At 36.7% G+C, this 18,939-nt stretch overlaps 1 protein-coding gene across 7 annotated transcripts in view; it reads left to right on the top strand.

The window, feature by feature from the left end:
• ERCC6 (ERCC excision repair 6, chromatin remodeling factor) overlaps window positions 1–18,939 on the top strand; it is a 71,723-nt gene that overhangs the window by 35,975 nt on the left and 16,809 nt on the right. For 6 of the 7 annotated variants that reach the window (XM_011355404.2, XM_011355405.2, XM_011355408.2 and 3 more), the window contains 4 exons: window positions 5,912–6,047; window positions 13,559–13,729; window positions 14,210–14,386; window positions 18,651–18,767. In XM_011355404.2, the coding sequence (XP_011353706.1) occupies window positions 5,912–6,047; window positions 13,559–13,729; window positions 14,210–14,386; window positions 18,651–18,767 (601 nt within the window). The remainder of the gene's footprint in view (window positions 1–5,911; window positions 6,048–13,558; window positions 13,730–14,209; window positions 14,387–18,650; window positions 18,768–18,939) is intronic. The other variant, XM_011355406.2, reaches the window with a different exon arrangement.

Below are 18,939 nucleotides of genomic sequence, written 5' to 3'. Positions count from 1 at the left end.
TCCTCGCAGTGTAGTTTTGATCTAAAAATTAAAACATGCTCTCTTGAGTAGTGACAATCCTGCTACGAGTGAAGTCAGGGCTAATAATGAGCAGCAGCTGTAATCAATTAACTATCAATGCTCATATCCTCTTTTCTATAATGAAATAGTGTGGCATGTTGGACTGTAGCCCAGATTGTCTTCATTAAAATAGTCTTGGTAGAAGTGGCTTCCCAGAATGTGGTTATATATCAACCAAACAACTGGGCTCTTTATGAATAGAGATGTACTGAGGAGCTTGGTCCCCTCCACTTCCATGTACCAGAGCAAATTGTGTAACATTTTTCTGTTAAGTTTATAACATGTCCTTCCCTGAAGCTCAGTGAACTTGGAGTTTTCCTCTATGTCCTGAAGAAAAATAGACAAATACTCAGATGAAGTTCAAATGAAATTGAATAGTCAAGTGCTATGAGCCGGCATTGCTTCATTGGCTGTGTACATTTCCTCTGAACTCTTGCAAACTATAGATTTTTGGGTCAAAATTTGAGATGGTCTTAGTGTTGCAATTTTAAGATCCATGATTATTAAAATTTCTGTAAGTCTCTGAGATACCAAGAAGAAACGTCATGGTAAAAGAAGGTTTGTTGTTGTTGTTATTGTTTTTTTTTTTTTAATGTGTTTTGCGTGTGTTTATTTTTAAGAGGGAGAAGCATATTACATGAGGTTAATAAAAATCTATACTGATTGTGTTCCCAGTTCATAATGTACACACTATCCTTCTTTTCACTTTACCATTGATATAATAATAATAAGCCCCCCTCCCCAATTTTATGATGCAGAGGAAATAAATTATTTATCTTTCAAACTTCAGTTAATACTTTTAAAGTCTTGGATGTCATTTCATAAACTCTTAATTACATATAAATGGCCTGAAAAAGTTAAATTAGTTCAAAGGTAAATATTTTACTTTGTAATTCCTGGTAAGTTCTAGGCTATGAATAGTAGATTTCCATCCTGCAGGTAGAAGAAATATTTGACCCTGGAACTGTTGGCTTGTCTTAAATTCATTAGGTCATCAATGATAATCAAAGATGAAAGGAATTGTAGCCAGTTGGTCATTGAAGCTAATTACTTTAGTACATTTAGCCATTTCTAAAGCTCTCTCACCAGTATTGAGGGTTGGAAAAGGGTGGTTCAGTTGATGCGACTGTTAATGGATTTGATTGCCTCTCCTGTGGTCCAGGAACAATGTAGGTCTGCTCCTAGATTTCCACTCAGCGTGAAAACCTCCATAGTCTTTTATTAGAGGGAAAATGGCAGAATTGAAAGGGCATAATAATGCCATATAGATGTTCAGCCAGAATAAAATATTGGCCTTACATGACAAAGTATGACTCACCATTGTAGCAGTTTGCAGAAAGCATGTCATAAAAAGGGGGAAAAAATGCTATATAACAGATAAAAGTATATGTATGTATTTATACTTATTCGAAAGTGAATTTGTTTTTAACTATTTTAGACAGGTTTTGATTGGTTGCTTCCTAATCTCTGCTAAGTGCTTATTGATGATAACTCTCTTTTGTACTCCTTGGAGAATATAAAGAAGCTGGTGCATTTAATCCTTTTAGAAAGGAATATTGTCTTAGAAGCCTGCACAGGACGAGTCCTTGTTAAAGAGCAGAGCAGGGCTTGGGAATTCTGTGGGAAGTGTCAGAGGCTTTTGCAGCCTCTGGCTTCTGTAGTCTGAGCCCCTTCTAGGGAGTAGAGGGACATGGACAGTGACTAGCTGGAGTCTGAGAGGATTTAAAAGTAGATGGAGGCATTTTGTCACATTAGAGTAAGGGTAAGCCTCACTTAATTATGGCTTGTTTTTCTGTTAGGACTACAAGGTATTTTTCAGTTGTACAGAAGATTATTTTTAATGTTTTAAGCATTCTATGATTTACTCTAATTTATAAATTTTTTAAGTTCAGGAATAATTTATTGAGGTGTAGCAAGAAAATAAAAACCACCTATGATCCCCTAACTCAGAAATAGTCTCTTTTAATATTTCAGTATATTTTCTTGCAACCTTTAATAATATGTTTTAATTTAATAAAACCAGTCTTTATTAATTACCTCTTGTGGGTTAGACATTGAGGTAATTTGAAGAAAAGGATATCTGAACTTGCAAGGAGCTTAAGAAAGATCTAACACACAGTTACAATAAGGGTGATATGTGTCATGATAGGGTTAGTATGGGGTTCCAATTAGTGTGCTTGCACTGAGGAAGGGTCCTTAGCCCATCTAGAGAGAAAGGGACAGTGAACACTCTATAGAAGAAGCTGAGGTCTGAAGGAGAAATAGTAGCTAAGATAAATGGGTAAGAAGGAACAAGACTAAGGGCGAGAGGTCAGGGTTATGTACTTTGTAGCAACTGCAGACAGTGCCGGCAGGTGGAGGAGGACTGAACTTCAGGGGCAGGTGTTGGGGTGGGGACAGTGAGAGGCGAGGCTAAAGAGGTGAGCAGTAGTCAGATCCTGTGGTCTCATAGGCCAGGTTAAGGTGTTTAGAATGTCCCAAGAACAGTGGGCAAACATCAAAAGGCTTTTTTAAGCAAAGGATGAAGCATTCAGATTTTGCTTTTTCGAAATGATCATGCTCGAAAGTGTAGTAACCCAGGTAAGAGATGTGGCCAGAACTGGAGTATTGACAGTGTAAATGGAGAGACAGGATGGCTTTGAGAAGGATTTAGGAAGTAGACGTAACATGAACTTAATAGGTTGGATATGATGGAGAACAGGAGGGGCAGACCAAGGATGAGGCCTGGATCTCCAACTTGGGCACATGGAGTATAGGTGACAGTTATTTCCTCTGGATTAGGAGACATGGGAAGAGGGCAAGATGGGAGGACGATGATGTGTGGTACCATGGGGACATCTAAGTGGAGATACCAGCTGACAGACATGCAAGCGTATGGTACTTTGGAGTTCAGGAATAAGATCTGGGTTGGAGACCTAGATTTGGCATCATCAGTGTACAGGGAGTAGTTGAAACTATGGTAATTAATGAAATAGCATGAGGAAGTGTGTGCAATGTGTATCTAACTTCAGATATTCAATATCCATGTTGGGCCAAAAAAAGTTGGGGAAGGGGAAAATGACAGTTTAAAAAGTGCCAGTGACCGCTCTAGAATAAGTGAGAGATAGGCCGTGTAGGTCTGCAGTGTCCTTAGCCAATCTTGCCTTTCAGTTGCCTTTTATAGTACGAGCTGAGTATAGGTGAAGAGATTCCCAAAGTTAGTTTGACTTGCTTAATATTCATCTTATGTACCGACTGGCACCCAACTCCCGGCAAGACTGCACATGAAGCAGCTACAGTATTGGGAGCATTACTGTGGTGGGGTACAAGCTAACAGCAAGGCAAAGGAAATGATCTTAGACAAGAGAAGAGACATTTATTTCATTGTAACAGGAGGGAAGAGATAGGCAGGATGGTGTAGATTCAGTCAGGTATCTGCAGTGGACACAGCATATCAGGATATTTTGACTGCAAGTAAATAAAACCTGGCCTCAAATTGGGTTAAATGTTCACAATATGTGTGATACACCTAGAAACCAATAGAGAGGTTAGCCTCTAGCTACGGCATGATCACTAGCTTAGCAGTGTCATCAGAGACCAGGTACTTAAATTTTCTCTCAAGGCTAATTCTCCTTCTGGTCATAAAATCTCCTGTTACAGTTAGACTGTAGCCCAACTGCCCAGCAGCCATTGAACTTTTTCCTTGTTCACATGCAGCAGCAGAGACCAAGAGAGAAAACTCTCCCCCAACCTAGAATGTACAGTAGTCCCCCCTTATCGGAGGGGGATACGTTCCAAGACTCCCAGTGGATGCCTGAAATCTTGGATAGTACCAAATCCTATATAAACTGTTTTTTCTATACATACGTATGATAAAGTTTAATTTATAAATTGGGCACAATAAGCAATTGCCTATAATGTAGGATAATGAGAGCAATATACTGTAACGAAAGTTAAGTGAATGTGCTCTCTGTCTCTCAAAATATCTTATTGTACTGTATTCACCCTTTTTCATGTGATGATGTGAGATGATGAGATGAAATGAGGTCAATGATGTAGGTATTGTGACGTAGCATTAGGCCACTATAAAGGTTACTTAAACACGAGCAGTGTGATACCACGACAGTCAGTCTGACAACTCAGATGGCTATTAATGGGCAGAGAGTGTATACAGTGTGGATATACTGGACAAAGGGATGATTCGAAGGTGGAGCCAAATGTTGCAAGATTTCATCACATACTCTGTACAATTTAAAATTTATGAATTGTTTATTTCTGGAATTTTCAGACTAAAACTGCAAAAAGCAAAACTGTGGATAAGGGTAACTACTATAAGTCCTTCCTTACACTGAGTGAGCCAGTCTTCTCAGGTGCCGTAGTGGACTAGTGAGCATCCCCAGGGGAACGGTGTGGGGTGACGATGTGTAGAGGAGACAGGATTCCCTGCTTCTCCCTTCTTCACTGTAGCCAGACAGTGGTCAGAGTCCCATCAAGTACATGTCTGGGAATGTAGAGAGGATACCTGCACAAAATTGTGGTTCTGTCAGGAATGAGGGGAGAAAAGTGTGTTGAGATAGTGGCCATAACCAATTTATCAGCTACCATGTGTAAATGAATTGGGGTGATCCCATAAATAATCTTGTTTTTTGAAAGACTATTATGAACATTTTTCCAAGTTTTTAAATATTTTTTAAAAGCAATGTTAATGGTTATATGGTATTTCATCTTATTTAATAAACCATTAATAATAATTACTGTATGGTACTATTATAAGCACTTTACAGATATCATCTGACTTAATCTTTATATAACTCTTATGTTATCAGTACTATTATTCCTACTTTAAGATGAGAAAGTGAGGTTCAGAGAGGTTAAATAAGTGCCCAAGATCACACAGTTAGTGTGTACAGAGCTAGGATTCAGACCTAGGCAGTGCTCCTAACTACTAGCCTGCGCTGTATTACAGAATGGGATGGTTTATTCAACCCTTCTCTTATTTATGGAACTTTATATAGAAATAGGAAATAAATAGGGAATAGGAAAAATAGGCCCATTTTTCCCACAGCGTAAACAGTGCTACAGCGTGTATCCTGGTACATGAATGTTCTTTGGGATTGCTGGATGAACATGTGACTATTGTTAAGGCACTTGCTATGTAGTGCTCAGGGGCTTTCCACAAGAACAGAGCAGCTTGCACTCTATTGATGTGGGCTTTCCCTGAGAAACGGTAACTGTCATGCTTCTCCACTTTTTTTTTTATTGCATGGAGAAGAGAGCAGCATAATGTAGTGAAAGAACAGGCTACAGCATTCAGAATACTGACTTCTAGGCATCACCCGCATCCTGGTAACCATGTCGCCTTGGACCCACCAGCCTTCCAAGCCCAAGTTCCAAGCATTTCTGTCCTGCTTTACTTCTCAGGACTGTGAGATTGGTTGAAATTCTGTGGGTTAAAACTCTTGGTAGACTATTAAAGTTCAAACAAATGGAAAATACTCTTGTTCACTTAGGTGAAGACACACTGTATAATACCTTCACTAATTTGGAATAGAGGAGGAAAAAGTGTTTTTGTTATTTAATTTTTGTTTAATTTTATTTAGATAGTATCTTTTAATGTATTAGCTGCTGTTTTCTCTTAATACCTGTGTTTACTAATTATTGAATGGGATTGTAGAGATTTTGCTTACTGAGTTTTAACCTCAGTAGCTTTTTCTTTAAAGAAAATAACCAATAAATTTCCATAGCTAGGGTTTTCTTTTTAGAACTGTTAAGTTTTTGTTTGTTTGTTTTTTGTCTTTTGTTTTTTGGCACTTGATCATCCATATTCTGTCATTCATGGTTGTGGTTTTCTTCCTGGATATTTTGGGTGCAGGTTTGATGGCTTGGGTCCAACTATCATTGTCTGTCCAACAACAGTGATGCATCAGTGGGTGAAGGAATTTCACATGTGGTGGCCTCCATTCAGAGTGGCAATTCTACATGAGAGTGGTTCCTGTACCCGCAAAAAGGTAACATGATAACACTTTAGTACCTTGTTTATCTTAAAGACCTCCATTTTGGTACCTGTTTTTTTGATCCATGTATTTCTCACATGAATGTTTCTGATTTAATCTAGAGCTCTGTATTTTGAAAACCATTTTGAATGTAGGCTTTATCATTCACAGTCCCTAGTGGTGTGGAGACATGTTTGTTGTCCAGTGAAACAACTGGGCACAGACATACAGCCTGAGGACATAAGTGGGACCCTAAATCACGGGCTTACAGTAACAGTTAACTGTCTAGATTGGGGGCAGTAGCAGCTTTAAACAGGAAGGTGGGTACAGAATGTCATAGAATAACCCTTAATTGGCAAAGGCATTCGTTAATATGCTTTTAAAACATGTTTAATGGACAAAAGAACAACTTGCCATTTGGAAAATTTTATAATTTGCATTTCTTGCTTTTTAGTTAAGTTGTTTTTTGTTCTTGGAATCCTTGATCATCCTATAACTATAATCATTGTATTTTGATAGTTGTATTTCTCACTTAGTCAATGTTTTAGCCACATTATCTATGCTCCTGTGGGTAATGCAGATATGTTGTATTATGCTCTTTTTATTCTCATCTCTGTCTCACCAGCTAGGCTGTAAGCTCCGTAGAGTAGAGACTATATCTTACTCATTTTGTACCCCAAGCACCCTATAAGCATTTGCTGAATAAATAATAATTATACATTTCACATTGGATTTGCAGGTTGTTTTATTGAAAAGAAGTAGCAGTTTCTTTCCTGAGTCATTGGAGCTCTTGAGCGAGCTCTTGTGTACCCCACGAAAGAACTAGTGAATGTTTGTCTTGCTGAGTTAGACACACATGAACCACTAAATTCCAGTGTTTCTTTAATTTTGCCAATACCTCTTTTCCTCCAAATTCCCATCTTGTTTATGATTATGAGTATGTAGAACTTTTGATAGATGTGAGTCAGGAATATTTATAATTTGGTAGCTCAGGTTTGGTGAGATGGACTCTTATACTAGCTGTTGTTTAAACCAGCTGACTTTGCCCTGAATTGTAAATGATAAATGGAAAACAAACTGAGTTAAAATATAAATGCTGCAATTAAAAATAAGTGATTTTTTTGCAGCATGGTAATAATAGTTTAGATTTTCTAGTCAAAATCAATTATAACCATCCTGTCATCACCCTTGTAAACACTGTTTTACTTTTTCACTTCCATTGTCTATTGACTGACATCTCTTAATGTTTTGTATTGCAAAATTCTGTAGCAGGATTCATTAATTGATGTTTGTCTTTAAATGGCAAATTTTTCATATGTTCCTCTTTACATTTTATTTTCTTTTGGGCTAGTGAGTGTATTTATTTCACATCTTCACTTGAATATAGCTCACCTACATTCCTTCTAATTAATTATAACCTGATGAACTACTTTCATTGACTCATTAATGGAAATAAAATTGACATTGGTCAATGTCTCTGTTGGTGATGCTTGCTTTCTTAACTTGTTTAGAAGGAAAAACATTAAAGAATAGATATTTCACTCTTGTTTACAATGATCCCACCTTCTGAGGTTGTTTTGCATACACAGACACATGCATACACGTGATTGTTCATAATTTCTTCAGTGCTTTACAGTTCAACAAAGACTTAAACTTGATATTCTTACTTAAATTTTGAGGAAAAGCAGATGACTTGTGTTTTTACTCTGACCTTTAACTCTTCTATTTTCCATTATAAAACATCTCATCTCTAAAGATGTAAGCTGTTATGCAAAATGATGTTCTCTTGCATCTTTCAAACTGTACTCTCAACTTAGGAACACAATCAGTTTATTGTTTGTTTATTATTAATGCCAATATCCTTTTACTATTTGTGATGATGATGTATCAGCAATGTGTTAATTCCTTTGCACAGGCCTTGTTAGTAACACTTCCAAGATCAGAACTCTGGCTTCTGGATTCAAGCACCAAGGTGGTATTTGATCTCTCTGCTTTTTATGTTTGTAGGTATAGATCTGTGCATGTCATCATCTCATGCACACCTGTTGCTTACAGATGTGTGTTAGATTGCAGTAGAGTATATTTCTTAATTAAATTTCAAATATCCTGTCAGTACCAGTCTAGCCTCTAATCCAGCATCTGATGTATGACTTCTGTCCTTATCAGCTGAGATTCCTTTTCCCATAGGAGAGCTCACTGACTCCCTTGTCTAAATGTAATAGTGGTGCGCAGGCATAAGAACATTCAGTGCTAGGGAAAATAGGAAAAAGAAGAGAATTTTTCTTTAAAAATACTTAAAAGCATAATAATGCCAGAATTGCTCTGCTTATCATTGAAGTAGATTATCTTTATTATTTTCTTGATTTGTTGTAGCTGGTATGACATAAAATGTTGAAATTTTTGCATTTAGAGATCATATCAAATGATCAAACAATTTCTGCATGGAGAGTACCTATTGTTCTTCCCTAAATAGCCTTTTAGCTTCCCACCTCTTTCACCATTTGATACTGTATTGTCATTGTTAATATTCTCTTTGATAGCATAATTTAGAATTATCAAACACCTAGCAACCATGCAAAAAAGATGTGGCTAATATTTCCAATCAATCAATCAAATCAGATAAAGACATTTTTAGTCTTCTGAATTTTCTTTAATGGTCAGTTGAAATCTCAATTAATAGGAAGCAAAGATTTTTCCTTTCTTGTTATGTTTTGTGATCTCTTTTTTCTAACATAGAGAAACTTGATGTGTGAGTCAACAAATATTTATTTGTTGAATAACAATAAATATGATATTGTAGGTATTTGATGCTGTTAGGGCTCCAAAAATGGATCTGTTGTTTTTAACTGATCTTGAAAAGCTAACTGTTTTCTTGGGGAAATAAGCAGTTGTCACTTTATGTCTCTTCCATTTTTTTCTTCTATATAGGAAATAGTGATTCTGTGGATTATTTTAGATAATTCAGAGAGTTTTATCTTATTTTGATCGATTCATGGCATTTAGAGGCTTCAGAGTGGGAAATGCAACAATGGCATAAAGGTTGAAAGCATAAATTTTATAATTACCAAACCAGGATTTGCATCTTGGATCTGTTATTTTATAGCTATGTGACCTTGGGCAAGTCACTTAGCTTCTCTGAGCCTAGTTTGATCCCCTGTAAAATGAGATTGTTGGTAATTTTGTGAGGATTTGTTGGGTTAATATGTGTGCATAAAAAGGTTACATTTATTCAGGTAATTTTTACTATTAGAAACAAAGAATATTGTAGACCTATATCTATCTCAGTGGTTGCGAAAAGAAAAATGCTGTAATATTTCTAATTGATGCAATATAAATACATTCAAGATGGAAGGTTCACACCTGCTTTATCAAAAATGTTCATGGTCATTCACACATAGACCTTTTTTCCTCATGTCCAGACTTATTTTGTTCCAAAAGGAAACGATAAAATAGAATGTTAAAATTCTTTTGGGGGATTACAAAGTGTGATTAAAGAACAAACCACACAAAAACATGGGCATCTGATGAAACTATCATTGCACATTCTTTAAAAAGGTCTGTTTTCTGAAAAACTAAAGTAAAAAGACTTGCCTTTTTAAAAAGTTGGAAGGGAGTCAAGTAGAAATGTAACAAAAGTAGAAAAGAGCCACACTGTCCCTCAAGCATCCTAAATATTTCAGACCCATTCCAAGTACACAAATTATTATGGGAAGTGATATAATTCTTATTAACTTTAGAGACAGTACATACACCTGATACAAGAAATAATAGATGCTATGTTTGTTCTGTGAGGTATATTTTAAAATTATGTTGCTGGAGCCCTTTTTTCTTCATTGTCAGCACAAATCCTTGTTTATTAAAGATTTAGCTTGAAGGAAATTTTAATTAATTACAGGTGCAGTAAATCCTGCCTGGGAAGCTGCCGTGCTGTATTTACCGCGAATGGCCTTCATGTGCCTGTGCTCCACTCTGCTCTCCTGGCTGCCTGACAGTGTGATTTATGGCTGTTGTTTTCTACCAGTCCACTGTTTGCCCTCTAGGAGGGATTGGTCTCCTGAGCCTCCATAATAACAGCAGTACTTTCACAGACATCTTTTAATGACAACAGCACTGCATTCTGTAAGTCAGGCTAATTGCAGATGTACCCTATTAATTGCAAAAACTAGGAGAGGTTACATATTTTACAAGCTTTTAATTTGAAACCGCCCGAGATGATTTGTCTTAAGTGTTTGGATAGAGACGTCCATAATATTCAACAATTCACTATTATTGAAACTCCAGTCTAGGCAGTTATAGAATTCTGAGATTGAATATAGTGAAAACAGCCTTAGATGTGTTTTTACCCAGTGGCTGTTAGGTACGTGGAGGTTATCTTTTCAATGGGGACATTTTCAAAATGTTCTTATTCTTTTTATAGAAGTGTCTTCTTAATTCTTATTCATTATTAGACATCGATAGCTAATGTTATGAAATTTTTCAAATAAACTTTAATCCTTAAACATACAAAAGAAGGTAAACATTGTTCCCATGATAGGTATTCAAGAGGCTTGGCATCTCACTTGTTTAACTTGGTGAAGCGACGTCCACAATCCAGTTCAGGGTAGTGTTTCTTGGAGGTCAGGGGAATGAGTTGTAATTTAACTTCTGCTATCTTTCAAGCCCCAAACAATGGTAGTTTTCATCTCCATTTTCTCTCTGTGCACACAAACAGCTCCATTCCTGGAGGAGAATGGGACCTGGAGTATTCCAGGTTTCTTTGCTGTTATCTTATGCCCTACTTGCTTCATGACTTCTAGCAGCCACTGCTCTTCTGGAAGGGAAAATGGATATAGAGTCGGGACAGCTGCCTACCCAGAATCTCAGTGGAAAATTTAGATGTGGAGGAACTCTTGTAATCATCACTGGCTTCTGAAAGTCATGGCACTGCTAGGGTAAGGTGCTCGAGGTGCAATGATGCATCTTTTGATAGCCCGCTTTTCTTCACTGTGCACTAGCAGCCATGGCACGGCCAGTGGCAATGGAGTAGCAGTGTAGTCAGGGAAGAGTAGATGAAAGCGAGTCCTGAGAGAACCTAGATGTGTGTTTGTAAGGCTGTGAGCCCTGAGGTATTTACTATGGCATTTATCATAAGGTAGAAAGTCAGGAAATGGTTAATTCAGGTGCGGCCTTCAATGTAGTATTATGCAGGCACTGAAAATTATGACTAGGAAGATGGCAAAATAATAGTCATACTAATAATATTGTTCTCACCTATGGAACCTTTAATAAGCACCAGGTTTTGTAGCTGTTCTCTAAAGCCATGTTATTGACTGAAGTGTTGAATATTATGACATACGAAGACAGTTTCCTCCTCTTTATTTTTCTCTTTCAAAATTTTCTTGGCCCTTGTACTCTATAGAATTAAAAAAATATTCTAATCCTAGTTTATTAAGTAGTATCATTTTTGAAGATGTTAAATTTTATAAAATTTCTATGATTGTGATTACATAAATTATTGTATTAGGTTTCCTGATATTTATCTATCCTTATATTTCTGTAATAAGCCTTATTAGGTTAATACATTGCTAGATTTTATAATAAAGTAATGGATCTCTAATATGTTGTATCTGGCAGTTTTGAAAACAGGGTTTTGCTGTCTTTATATTAATGATTCGGAATGCATTCTATCTTTTTCTGTATTTTGGAACAATTTATCAGAATTCTACTTCACTCATGAAATCTTTTGAGTGTGGTGGACTTTTGGTGGGAAGAGCATAACATCTTTTTCTAGTTCTTCATTATTGAACCAATTTAACAGTCATCCTCTATCAGATGTTTACATTTTTGGCGTTAGATCACATGCGGTATTGGTTAACATTTTGTATTTTCTGCATCTGTAATGGCACTCCTTTGATAGTTCTCGTGCTGTGCATCTGAGTTCGTGTGTTCTTTGGGCTGGCTTTTCAGAGGTTTGTTTTGTTTGGTCTTTTCAGAGTTACTTAGTTTTTTGCTTTATCGACTTTACCAGGTTTTTTCTTTAAGATTTCACTAATTTTTGTTTTTATCTTATTCTCTCATTTTCTTTTTATAGTAGATTGCATTGACTGCTGAGTTTGATTTCAGCCTTTCTGAATAAAGAATATTCTTGATGTGGTCTGAAGCTCTGCTGATAGCTAGTAAAAGGCGCTCACTAATGGTGATATTCAGATCTCTTGTATCTTAATTAAATTTTTTTTTTTGTTTTCTTTAATGTTACTTTCTCTCCTCTGATCTGCCAAACTCTGAGAGGCCGTGTTGTGCCACTTTGTCAACACAGCTCAAAGAGCTTTACTTTTGTGTTTTGTTGTAATGCTTTTTGGTAGGTAAAGGTTCGTGGCTCTTCTTTCTTTGTGTTGTCTCCTTTAAAATATAAAATAACCCTCTTCTGTTCAGTTTTTTTCACCTAATATTTAGTTAATACTGGCTTTGGAGTTGGCAGCCTTTCCACATTCAAATCCCAGCTCCACCCTTTACTGTGTGACGTGATATATTATTTACTTTCTCTAAGACACAGTTTCCTCATCTGTAAAATGAGAGTTAGTAATAGCACCTCTGTCCTCTCTCAGAGTTGCCGTGAGCGCTCTGTGATGAGCTTTCTAGTCGGGAGATCTGTTGTCTGCGGGCACACTTTCTGCTTTCACCCATGGGAAGGAACCATGTTCTCTTAGTGACTGCACCCATGCCCCTTCTGGATATAGCATACTGTACCTAGCTTATCTCTTACTGGTTTACTTTGTCATTGCCCGTCTGAAGTTGGAAATTTGTTTTTCCTCTCAAGCATGACTGCTGGTTTGGATTGATGCAGAATTCCAGGGTCACTGCTTCCCTCTAGAACTATGGAAAGATTTTCCCTTTGCTTTCTGACATTTTTAATGTTGCAGGTAAGATGTTCAACACAGATAGTCTTTTTCCTCTGATGGGAATCTTTTCTTTTTCTGTTTTGTTCTGACTAGAAGCTACAGCATTTTCTCTTAATTTTCTTTATTTTTGGAATTCAGATATCTAGTAGGTATATATATGCCTAAACCTATGTCTTTTTTCAGTGTTCTCGCCTGACATTTGTTCTGTAGTCTCAAGTATCTCCTCACATTTTTTTCTACATTTTTTAAAATCATTGCTTTTATTTCATTTCTACTCTGCCCTCCTCGAATTCATATTATAAATTGGTAGAGCTCCAGGGTTTTTCTTTTCTTGCTTTTGTTTTAAAATAAATCACTTTTCATCTACCTTGTTGTTTTAAGTTTAATAAGGATTGACACAGGGGATGTTTTGGAAAAATAAAAATTGGGTAAGTGTTGATATGTTATAACTTTTCTTGTCTTCTTTTGTTAGTGTTTCCTACTTACAGATGAATGAAACATGCAGTAAACTTCCATTGCCGATAATGTGCTGTTAGAATTGTGTGTATTATGTGTGTATCCATAAAGTCCTTTAGATTGTATCATGATTAGAAGATTGTCATTTAATTTAACTTATTTAAAATTGGCTTTACCATTTTATCATTTTAGGAGAAACTAATTCGAGATATTGCTCGTTGTCATGGAATTTTGATCACTTCTTATTCCTACATTCGACTGATGCAGGATGATATTAGCAGTCATGACTGGCACTACGTGATCTTGGATGAAGGACACAAAATTAGAAATCCAAATGCTGCCATTACCCTTGCTTGCAAACAGGTATGACCTCTTATAACACGGGAGATTTCCAGGTAGATAATAGTATTTCTTTGGGAATAAACTCCCTGATTTTAGTAACACATTTATTCTTTCCTTGTGCCTTTGCATAAGGAATTTGAAATATACATTTTTGCCTTAATGCAGAAAATTCTTTATTCTTGCCCTTAATCTTGTTTTTTAAAATTCTGTTTGTTCACATTACATAATATCTCTTGTAGGAATCAGGTGTTAGAATGTAACCAAATCCAACTTGAATCCATAGTATTTAGCTTGAACAATAAGAAAAATTCTTCCCAGTTTTTTAAATCTATATGTAACTGGAGAATTAAAATTGCATAAAATGTCTATATTTCGAATGAGACCAAAATAATAAGTAAATGTGTTAAATAACAAGATTGTGTGGGAACATTTTGGGGTAGGTTTGCTGATCATCTGTCAAAAGGTGAATTTAATAAAAAAATATTTTCTTTCCCAAAATAGTTCCGCACCCCTCATCGCATTATCTTGTCTGGCTCACCAATGCAAAATAACCTTCGTGAACTGTGGTCGCTCTTTGACTTTATCTTCCCAGGAAAGTTAGGCACATTGCCTGTGTTTATGGAGCAATTCTCAGTCCCTATCACCATGGGAGGATATTCAAATGCCTCCCCAGTACAGGTAATGTATTAGGCAGATTATACTTTTGCATTTTAATATTTTAAATGCCCCTGCTAAGTACTATATCTGTAGTCAAGTCATTCATAATATAAGAAAAATGGCCAAACTTATAAATTGGTATCTGATAAAAAAAAAAATCACAATTATTTTTGCTTGATAGCTCAGATTTTTTCCAGATGAGTTTTTAAAAATCATGTAAAAGATTAAAGAGCAGTCAGAAATTATAAAACAAGAATGAATCAGTTCTAGACAGCATATAATTTAGTGCAGACTGAGATAGTGCATCTTATAAAGTAGTATAAAGGCTTAGAAAAGCTGAAACCAGAGAGGATTGTTAAGGAAAGATTTAATGAGACACGTATTCCTTATCCTGATTCTGGGAAAACAGGCCAAGAACAACAAGGGCATTCTGGATTAGGGCCACATTATTTGGCCATGGACAATGAAGAGATATACTTGATTAGACTAGAGATGCTGGTACAGGAGTATCAGGAAAGCTGGAAATAGGAGCTTTGAAAGGGAGGTGGAGGTGCTCGAGCAAGGAAGAGTCACGGAGGATGTCTGAGCCGGAAACTGGGAAAGAGCTGTTCTCAGCTGCAGATAGTATGGAAGGGAGGCTGGCATTGAGAAACCTGCAGTAATCGTTGGGGGTGAGGTTGATGAGAACTTGGACTTGGACCTCAGTGGTGGTCCTAAGAAAGAAAGTGGGTCCCAGATGGCATATTTTCTTTTTTAGGTAGAACATAATCAGACGTGGAGGCTGATAAGATAAAAAGAAATAGGATAGGGAGTGGTAAGCCTGTTGCAGCTGACCCCTTTGGTTTTAGGCCAGGGTGACTGGTAGAGTGTGGTTGTCACAGACGGGAACATTGAGAGGTAAAGCCCACCTGAGGGCAGACTCCAGCCTGGGTGAGCTGCAGGATTTCTGCACAGCTTTCAAGTAAGACCTACACCTGCCAGGTCATGACTGAACCACAAACAAAGACTTTCACCAGAAGAGATGTTTATGTGTTTTGAAATATTAATTAGAAAAAAGAATTTTAGACCTTTAAAATTAAGGGGATTGTCACCCACAATTTTAATATCTTTCACATTTGAGATTGAATCATTTTTAATTAACTTTCATAAGGGCTCTCTTCCTCCACTGAATCCCTGTTGTTCTGCATTTATAGTCTTTTTAAAAACTTTTTATTTTAAAATAATTTCAAACTTAACAGTCACAAGAATCATAAAAAGAACTATTTACTCTTCACCCAGATTTACCAGTTGCTAGCATCTTGCTAACATTTTGCCACATTTGCTTTATCTTTCCTTCCCTCTGTCTCCCCACCTCTCTCTCTATGCACACAAATTTATATTATTTTTTTCTGAATCATCTGAGAGCAAGTTGTAGATGATGCCCCTTTATTCCAAATCCTTTAGTGTGTGTTTCTTAAGAACAAAGACATACTCTTACATAACCATTGTATAAACATCAAAATTAGAAGGAAATTTAACATTGATATAATTCTGTCATCTATAGTATGTGTCATTCACATTTTGCCGGTGCTTTTAGTAGCATCTAAGTCCCTTTAGTCTCCTTTAATCTGGGACAGCTTCTCTAACCTCTCTTATGTCTTTCACTGACTTTGACAGTTTTGAAGACCACAGGCCTTCAAAACATTATTTTACAGAATGTACTTCTCTTTGGATTTGTCTTCCATTCTTTGTGATTAAATTCAGATTATGCATTTTGGCAAGACAGTCACAGGAGTGACACGTCTTTCTCAGTGTTTCATATCTGGAGGCACATGCTGTTTATCCCTTTCTTGGTGTTATTAATTGATTACTTGGGTGTGGTGGTCTTTGCCAGATTTCTAAATTCTTCAAAGTTACCACTTTTCCTTTGGACTAAGTAAGTCATTTGTGGGAAAATACTTTGAGACAATGCAATATGGCTGTTTCTTCCTTGAAGTCCTTGTTTCTTCCTTGAAGTCTTTATTTCAGAAGTTTGTGCACTTACCTTTCTTTCTTTTATAGATTATAAGCTCCTTGGGAGCAAAGGTGTTGTTTTTATTTGCTCCTTTCTGTTTAAGTCCATGGCTGCCATGCATTATTGAATCCCAAGAAGATATTCTGTGAGCAGATATTTATTGTGTCAGGGGAAATAAACATGATCATAGTATAGGGTAATAAGGTCTGTGATCAGAGGAGATCCAATATCTGAGCTGTGGGAGTCAAGAAAGGCTTCCTGGGGGTAGGATGACTATGCTAGGGCCTAAAAGATAGAGGAAGATGAGGAGGAAGGACAGTAATTACCAAAAATAGGGATTGCTTTTGGATTTGTATGTTAAACTTGTGCAGAGCATTTTAGAACTGAAAAGAACTTGAGGAGTTATCTAGGTAAACTTCCTTATTTCAAGCTCAAGGTTTTTGAGAGTCAGCATTTTGGTGACTTGCCTAGGTCACTCAGCTTTGGAAGAAGCAGAAGTGGGGAGTAATTATCACTCTACTTTGTCGAGAATAGGAAGGAAGAATGGGCATACTCAGCTAGGTATCTATTTTTCACAGTACTTGGGAGTTGGGAGTGATAGAGAAATACAATTGGATTCTGCCCTTCATCTCCCCACCATCATGTTTTTACTCACAGAGGAAAAGACACAAGAGGCAGATGGAAATTAAATATAGAATCTGCTTTATTGCCTGACGCACAAGATTCCCTAAGAAAGCTGGCCTGGAGAATGTGGCTTGACCTCGAGGCTAAAATAGGGTTTCTTAGTCTTTTCTGGCTTCCCATTCCCACCCCAGTCTAGAGCTGATGATCTTCCTCTGGGAAGAGTTGAGTGTGACAAAAAGACTCAGACCTATCCCCAGCTACTCTAGGCTCTGACCCTTGCAAGTTCATTGCAGTGGCCCAGGAGTAGGGAGACTCTCCAGATGGGCGGGAGTGTGGAAAAGAACAGGAGTGGCCAGGGCACCTAACAACCCAGCCCTAGTTTTCCAGCATCACCAACTAGCTCGCTCGTTCTGGAGGAGATAAATGTGGATAGAGGCAAGGATATGGGGACAATTTCCTTAACACACTGTAAATATTTTTAGGAATAATTTAAACAAGTACTTGTTTCCTTGGGACTGTAATGTCTTGTTAAATTCCGAAATTTAATCATCTCTGCATTGTAACCCATAATATATACCCGTATTAAAGGTAATTTTTATCACTGTCTGAATGATACATTTACCAGGGTTACCTGTAACTAAAAGATGTTGGTTAATTGAGCTGCTTTGTTCTTGTCTGCTATTCCAAGTAAAACCTATTTTTTTTTGTTTACACATATAGACATATAAGATAACACATATACATGCACATACATGTATACATACTTAAGGTGTTCTTAGGGTCTTATTAAAATATTTTTACCATGTTAATTTTGTAACATGAATTTTTCTGTATTATAATCAAGCTATTATCATTAATTTTGCAGCTAACTTTCTTAAATTTAAACTGGCTGGAATATTTCTTGTTCCATTAAATAGTAATTTACTAGGTTGTTAAGCCTATTTAGATTTTTTTAAAGTATCAATAATTTATTGAATTCTTTGTTTGCCTTTAAGTGGATTGCAGAGGGAGTGGCTTCCTGCACTGTGGGCCTTTGTTTTTTATGTACAGTTAATACCCATCTCATGTGGCTGTGCTTCATTACAGAACCATATGCCCCATTTTAGACTAGAGTGACCTTTCATTTCTGGGATCATAGGGCTTTTCTTGAACTTACTCTCCAAAGTCTCCAGTGGGTAGTAATCTCTACTGATTATCTGGTTACTCCCATTGCTGCAGCTTCCCCCCAGAGTTGGCTTTTGATCTTCAGTCTTGCACAGTAGCAATTCCTTTGTAGCTTTTGGAGAATTCAAGGTTATAAACAGATTTGTTTGAAAGCAGCATTTTCCCCCAGAGGGTGGTTGAGAACCAAGTAAATCTCTACTCTAGGGTTTCACCATGCAGTAATAATTAAAACAAAGTATAGAAGAGGAATAAGGCACAAAATTGCCAGTTCTTTTGTTTGTACATTTTGGTTAATAAATTTTTTTACTGATGTTATTATGAAAGCTGCCATATTAAACTTATATTAATGTTTCCAAACCATTTTCTAACCATTTCCAACCAATTTTGTACAGTCATTGGTCATTCTTTTGAAAATTCTTACTTTGAACATTGGAATCTTAAAAGGTAAGAACAAATGTATTCCTTAAACATACAGTAATTCTTTCTTATTTTCTCTTACTAAAGGTTAAAACTGCTTATAAGTGTGCATGTGTTTTACGAGATACCATAAATCCATACCTACTAAGGAGAATGAAATCAGATGTCAAAATGAGCCTTTCTTTGCCGGATAAAAATGAACAGGTCTGTAAATCCAGGAGTTACCAAAAGATTTCTAAAGCACAGGTGTACCTGTCTATTCACTCTGCTTTTTCATATGCAGAATTGGTGAGACATGGTTGTAGGTACTGTGGAACAGGCAGATCTATACCTGTATGTAGCTGTATGTGACAGTTGAGCCTGCTAGTGCATCTGG

This window comes from Pteropus vampyrus, unplaced genomic scaffold, assembly GCF_000151845.1.
Source record: "Pteropus vampyrus isolate Shadow unplaced genomic scaffold, Pvam_2.0 Scaffold20, whole genome shotgun sequence".
Lineage (NCBI taxonomy): Eukaryota > Metazoa > Chordata > Mammalia > Chiroptera > Pteropodidae > Pteropus > Pteropus vampyrus.
Note: the sequence above shows the minus strand (reverse complement) of the source record. Positions and strands in the feature narration are given on the sequence as shown.